This window comes from Myotis lucifugus, unplaced genomic scaffold (genome assembly GCF_000147115.1).
Source record: "Myotis lucifugus unplaced genomic scaffold, Myoluc2.0 scaffold_802, whole genome shotgun sequence".
NCBI classification, from domain to species: Eukaryota; Metazoa; Chordata; class Mammalia; order Chiroptera; family Vespertilionidae; genus Myotis; species Myotis lucifugus.
In genome coordinates, this window is record NW_005871850.1 from 199,358 (window position 1) to 206,251 (window position 6,894).

General features: G+C 63.5%; 1 protein-coding gene across 1 annotated transcript in view; it reads right to left on the minus strand.

Annotated features, from left to right (window-relative positions):
• Positions 1-855: 855 nt before the first annotated feature.
• The window catches only part of AGO2 (argonaute 2, RISC catalytic component), a gene marked incomplete at its 5' end in the record, with an annotated part of 13,597 nt that continues 7,558 nt past the window's right edge, over positions 856-6,894 (minus strand). Inside the window, 5 exons of the mRNA XM_023747161.1 lie at positions 856-1,786; positions 2,268-2,467; positions 4,110-4,211; positions 4,592-4,726; positions 6,294-6,507. Coding sequence (XP_023602929.1) covers positions 1,678-1,786; positions 2,268-2,467; positions 4,110-4,211; positions 4,592-4,726; positions 6,294-6,507 — 760 coding nt within the window. The remainder of the gene's footprint in view (positions 1,787-2,267; positions 2,468-4,109; positions 4,212-4,591; positions 4,727-6,293; positions 6,508-6,894) is intronic.

The window sequence follows — 6,894 nt, forward strand, 5'->3', positions numbered from 1 at the left end:
TATGCCACCGATGAGACACCACATGCACACACGTACACGCACGCACCACTCAGCGTAGACGGCTGCACGAACCATGTCCACCCTTGTCACCGCCGCCAAAATCCGGGCCGAGTGTCCACGACAGCCCCTCGCACTCCCTGCCCCCGGCCCTCGGAGCACAGACAGGAGACAGTGGGCGCCCACTCCAGCGGAGGCAGCCCGGTCGGGACCCCCGCCACCACGGCGCCAGAGGTAAGTGTCAGCAGGGACAGGAAACAGCACGAAGCAGCACGGGAAGGCTGTCTCCTTCCTCGAGTCTCTACAATGGACGTGGACCGGACCCTCGATGGAGCTGCTGCCGGGACGAGCCCACGTGGCACAGAGCCGTCGGCTGTCACCTTCCAGCTGTCGTGGCCTCCCTCTTAGTGCAATGGTTTCTGGGGTGGCACCCCCACGCCGGGGCCCAGAAGGCAGATCCCTGCGGCAGGGTCTGGCCCTCACGCTGGCGGCCGTCAGCCGCCCTCCGGGGACAAGGCGCCTGGCAGAGCCCCGCCGACGGCTTTCTGTGGGTCTCCGCACACAGATCCTATGACACCCAGCACACGGACGTGCTTCCCAGGGGCGGAAAGGTCCGTACATTCCACTTGTGCTTCATCGGCTGGGCCACACCCGGCGAGGAGGCAGGGCGGGCGCGAGTGAATGCTGTAAGCGCACCGGCCTGAAGGTACAGGCGACAGTCTACACGGGGCGGTCGCTGTCAGTGAGTCCGCCGTGCACTCTGCGCCGAAGCTGAGACCCACTGTGCGGCCTCCCGGCCCCGACACCAAGCACAAGAAGTCCCCGTGCCAGGAACTGAGACAGCGCCGAGCGCTCACATTAATACTGCAACCAGATATATATATTCTCTACATTAAAGACATACAGTGAAAGGATTGTACTGTATCATCACCACAGACCCGTATTCTTTAGAAACTTTGGAAAATAAATGTCACAGTCCTAGAGGACCAATCTCACCATTAGACTGTCGGCATACCATCTTTTTTCTTCTTTTTTTTTGTTTTTTTAAATAAATTTTTATTAAAATGGCACTTGGCTGCCAATCTCTCTGGACCTAGAAATGTTGAGTGGGCGTGGTCTCTGGTGTCCCAGCCCCTTTCCCCGCGGGTGGGGCACCCACCGTGGGTCCCTAAGAGCTTGCGGAGCCACGTCAGGGCACACGAGTGTCGCGTGGGACACGCGTGAGTGACAACGTCAGAATGGTCAAGGCTTTAAAACCACAATAGTGTTTGCGTTGCTTTCACCCTCAGAGAACGCTCACAGCTAGTTTGAGCCCATCAATTCCATACAGAATCACGTGTTAAAAACAAGTTAATCGAATGACCAAATAAATTAAAAATGTTTTAAAGCCCTGAGTTCATAGACTGCTTTTAGGAGATGTTTTTAGGAAATACGGGACTATGTAATAAGCAGCGGATAGATTTTGGCAAACCATCTCTCCTGCGACAGTGGGGTCTCATACAGGTCTGCAGCTCAGAACGAGTGTGAAGTCCGGACGGAAGGCATTCTGGGAAAGGAGCCTCGGCTGAGTCCACGACGCGTGGTGTCCAGTGCTGGCTGCCACGGGGCTGGCGTCGGTTGGTCTGAGTGTCGCTGGTCTCGTGTGAATCCGACTCCGCACACAATCGTAAACACAACATGTCAAGCAAAGTACATGGTGCGCAGCGTGTCCTGGTGGACCTGGACCGCCTTGGCCAGCGCCTGGTGGTCCCGCCCGTTACTCTGCCCGGAGGTATGGCTTCCTTCAGCACTGGGGACAGGGACAGAGGCAGCCTGGTCAGCTCGGCCGGGCCACGCCCCACGCCCGGCCGGGACCACGCCCAGCGCCCGGACAGGACCACGCCCCGCTGGGACCACGCCCCCGCGCCCGGACAGGACCACGCCCCCGCGCCCGGACAGGACCACGCCCCCGCGCCCGCCCCTGCGCCCAGACGGCTGCTAACAGCTGGGCTCGGGGCATCAGGGCCTCTGTTGGCTCCGGAAAAGCAGCCGCGCCAGGCCAGGACCACGCCCAGCGCCAGGCCGGGACCACGCCCCCGCGCCCGGACAGGACCACGCCCCGCCGGGACCACGCCCCCGCGCCAGGACAGGACCACGCCCCGGGCCCAGACAGCTGCTAACAGCTGGGCTCGGGGCATCAGGGCCTCTGTTGGCTCCGGAAAAGCAGCTGCCACGGCCTGTCTGGGAAGCGACCCCTGCTGGGGCCTGTGGCCAGGAGAGGCTGCACTCACCTGTCATGTTCTTTATCCACCAGGTGGTACCTGGCCCGGAAGGCCACCAGGTGAGCGTAGTATGCTGGCGCTGGGATGGACACCGAGCGCGTGCAGCGCACATAGGTGTGACACAGCTGGTAGGTGAGGATCTGCAGCTCGTCGGAAGAGAAACGATTGTCATCCCAAAGCACGTGGTAGTGGGAGGGCCTGCTTGTTCCCTGAAAGCAGACAGGGGGTCAGAGACGCAGCGCTCACCGCGAGGGCACCGCCAACAGGCTGTGCCCGGCTGCTCACCGCTCACACGCTCCTTACCAAGGACACGGTGTTTAGCGAGACAGCGACGTTATTAAACATCATTGTAAAAGGCACCAGGAGATGTATTTCATCAGGCGTGTAAACACAGACCGCACACACTTATTCACATACAAAAAACCATAGGAAAGATATAAAACACTAGAGAAATGTTTGTTCCGGGGCTGCACCACCGTATAGATCGGGTTTCTACAATGTCTTATTTACAGGCAAGAAGACCATCTTTTAAAACTCACTTAAAAAGGGAGTTGGCACACGCGTGTTACTTATGCAGTTTGTGAAGCTGGAAATCTTTTGAAACTGAAGGAAGTGGGAGCTGGCAGCCTTGCCCCCCAACATGGGGCACAGAAGGCGCCGGCGTGGGCACCCTCACAGCTGCCACACTGCTCAGCCGGCCCACCCGCCCGCCTCCCGCAAAGTCCCGCCTGCCTCCTCCGGTCCGGCCACGGCTGCCCGCTCACCCCTGTGCTCGGCCCAGTGCCAGATGTCACGTCCCCGCCCCACCCCCACTTTGCCATTTCGTTGGTGGCTGTCAAAGGAGTGGGGGGCGGGGTGTTCTGTGTAAGGGGGCCTGCCCCTCGAGGCCCATGTGTCCCAGCCCTAAGTGTCTCAGCAGAGGACAGGCGCCCCCGCCCCTCCGTGTTCGCACGTGGGCCCGTGTGGAAGGGCGCCTGCTGGAGGCCGTGAGTGGGAGAGGGGCTGCCCAGGGCCCCGCAGGGAGGCCACTGTCTCCAAGGCTCAGCCTCTCTTTTTCCTCTTAGCAACTGAACATGGAAGAGCCGTTCCGGGCCTTGGGTGCACCAGGCCCACAGGCCACACCTCGGCGTCGGGCAGTAACAATTCCCAGGAAACAGTCCAACTACCAAGTTCACAGTGATGTCTCAAGTTTTAGGTTCCCGTTCTCTGGGGAGGGTTACTCAAGTCCTACACAGACTCAGACCGAGCCCATGTGCTGGGCTCTGAGGCAGGCAGCACCCAGGCTGGACTCCCGGTGCTGAGCTGGCAATGGCTGCCGGCACCGCACCCGCTGGCAGCCCTCCCTCAGGACCACCCTCTTCCCCGAGAAACGGGCGAGCCAGAGACACTTCCCCAGGTGCCCAGCAAACACACGTGGGGGTGACACGCGTGGACCCCACCACGGGGTGTGAGCTCACCGAGGCGGCCCCTCGTCCCTCACCGCCCTTCCCACATCTCCGGAGCCCTCCTCGTCACCTGGTGCGAGGCCGACCTTCACCAGGTGGTCTTGTCACCTGAGCTCTCACCCCCCTTGCTAAGCACCAGGCCCAGGGACACCCTGCCCCCACCCGTGCGCCTGCACCTGGCACTCACTGCTCCTGCCTGGACCTCACCTCATCTGAAATGCACCCCAGCTTCCCAGTGGATCCCTTGTCCCCAACGCCCGGTGGTCCCGAGCCCCTGACCACGGCTGGGGCCCCTGCTAAGTGCTCCCCACTGAGTCCCACCCTGAGGGTCACACCTGCATGTGTTTGCTGAGTGTGACCTGACATCACAGACACTGAGAGGACCAAAGGGGACCCTTTGCCTCACCTGGATGCCAGCGTGACTGCACAGGTAGAAGTCGAACTCGGTCGGGTGGGTGATCTTCGTGTCCACGGTGGTGCCTGCTGGAATGTTTCCGCTCTTCCCGACCTTCAGCAACACAGGAGTATCAGCCGTGCCCGGAGGGGGACGTGGGGGCAGCCGAGGAAGCCCAGCAAGCCCTGCCCCCCGCCCTGAGGCTGGGCCCCCCTCCACGGGCCCTGTTTAGCTCTTTAAATTGACGGACACATTCGCTCAGCACTTTTCGGACCGGCCACAGCCGTGGCTACTCACTAGCGGGTTCTCTTTCAGAGCCGCCTCCCGGCCCTTTATCAGCTAAAGCACGTCTCTGCCGGACCCGTGGGACTCACAGGGCCACGTGCTCACCAAATGGAGGACAGCGCGTCTCTAATGCCCCAGGCCCGGACCCCACACAGCCCTCCGAGGGCAGCGGCTCCCAGAGCCCGGCAGGCCCCGCGGCGAGGACGCACCCGCTCGTTCTTGTCCGTGCAGAAGAGCCGCGTGTGGTGCCGCTTCTGCACCACGATGAAGGTGATGCCCGGCTGGTAGTCCTTCTCCAGCTTGATGCAGGCCTCGCGGATGGCCAGCAGCTCGTGGTGCAGGACCTGCGGGGACAGAGGGCGTCAGGCCAGTGTGTCCTCAGGGTCTGCTGCCGGGAACAAGTCACTTAGGAACATGCAGCACGTGACACGTAGCTGCAGCCACGGCTCCGAGTCCCACGGGCGTGTTAATGGCTGCGTGCTCTGCCTTTTGGGACCTACGCCTCCGTTTGTATAACGGAGAGACCGACACCCAGGCCTCAGGGGCCCGTGGTTTCAATGAGAAGCTGGTAACGCGCTCAGCACAGAGTGTGCGAAGGGCTGGTAAAGGCCACAGTGGCATGAGGCGCGGCGGGGGACACAGCACAGCCCTCACCACGTCTGTGTGGAGAAGAGCGAGAGGGCCTAGTAGAAAAGACACTGGCTTAGGCGTCGGAGGCAAGTCCAAGTCCTCATCTGACACGAGCAGCTGTGTGGCTGGGGGAAGCCAGGCGCCCTCTCTGATCCCGGTTTTCACTCTTCCGATGGGACCACCGACCTTGCAAGCTTGCTGTGCTGACTAAAGTGACGTGCAAAGCGTGTGCCCGGGAGCCCGGAGTTAGGGCACAGGGACGGCGAGGCCCCATCTCCTTCCCTCCGTCTGTCTTCAGAGAAGACGGGGGACGTCCCCCACACACCCCTGAGGCTTCAGTGACCGTCCCCACTAAACACTGTTCTGCTGCCCTGACTATGCCGCCAACCCTACAGGAGACGAGGGCGGAACTAGACAACGAAGGCTGGAGCTCAGAGGAGCACCCTTCCAGCCGGAGGGAGGCGGCCCGGAGTTCTGCGCAGGCGGTGCCACGGGTCTGCCGGCCTTGGCACCCAACAGGCGAGGGAGCGTCCAGCCCATCCCCCTCGCCCCGCCCTGCACCCAGCAGCTCACCCAGGCACCAGGGCGGCCCTCAGGGTCCTCCCGCCCGCTCCCCGCCCTCTGCCCGCTGAGAGCATCGCCCGGTGACATGTGTGTTGGGGACGTGGGCGGGGAGCAGAGGGGGCAGTCACCAGCCAAGGGGCACACGCAGGGACAACCTCCGAGACCCGGGCGGGACCGACTCCTGGGCCCAAGGCCCCGACCTGGAGGCGCTGCGGGCTGCTGTTCCCGCTCCCCGCCCTCCTGCGGTGCTCCCTGCGCTGTGACGCACCCGCCTTCCAGACCGCCCTCCCTCACGTCCCCCAAGATGCTGCCCCTCCCTCCACATCCAAACAGCGGCCGGCCGGGCCTGCTGACTGCGTTCTAAGGGCTCCCAGCCATCCGCCCCGCCCGGCGTGCTTCTCCGTCACGGCACTCACTGCCTGCCCTGCGCACTGCAGCACGATGGGGCGCCCACCCCACAAAGCCTCCCCCACACCCTGCCTCCGCCCGCACAGCTCTCCAGCCCCAAGCCCACCCCTCGCTCCTCCCGCCCCGTCTGTCCTGCCTCAGCGTCGCCGCCCGTGCCCACCGTCCCCGTGACCTGACAAGCACAGGCACAGGGGGCGGTAGGACAGGCTGTAGATCGCACCCCCTTCTCTGCAGAGACCCCGAGAAGCCGCTCGGCCGGACAGACAGGCAGACCCCAGACACGCCGAGCACAGAGCGCGGAGGGCCCACCTGCTGGAACTGCCCCTCGGACACGCCGTCGCGGTAGAAGATGATGCGCGTGGGCTTGAAGCGCGTGGACTTGTAGAACTGGATGAGCAGCTCGCGCACCATGGCCGCCAGGTCCTGGATGATCTCCTGGCGGTGCTGCTGCACCCGCACGGTGGCGCAGTAGCGGTTGGGGTGGGCGTCCATGCTGCCCACGACCTGCGGGCAGGAGGCGGCGCGTCAGGAGCAGTGCTGCCGCTTCTCTCGGGCGGCGCCGGCCTTCCTGGGCTCCCCGTGCGGAGGGAAGCTGGCATTGGCCCCGTGCCTGGCACGGAGCCGGGGCTGGACCCACGAGCTGCCCTGGCAGAGGGAAACCCAACAGGTGGCTCCGGACAAACGACGAGCACACACGGCCACACGGCCCTCTGGCAGCCCCACCAGGGCCGACGCTCCCACCCCCGAGGAGGCTGGGCTCAGCCCGCGAAGGGCAGCGGCCGGGTGTCAGCAGGGTCACGTGAACCGAGCCGCCACACCGCCTCCTGGGCAACCTCAGAGTTAGGGAGGAGGGAAGAGGACTTTGGTTCCAGCCGCGCACGTGCTTAAAAAACAGGGCCGTCAAGCCTCG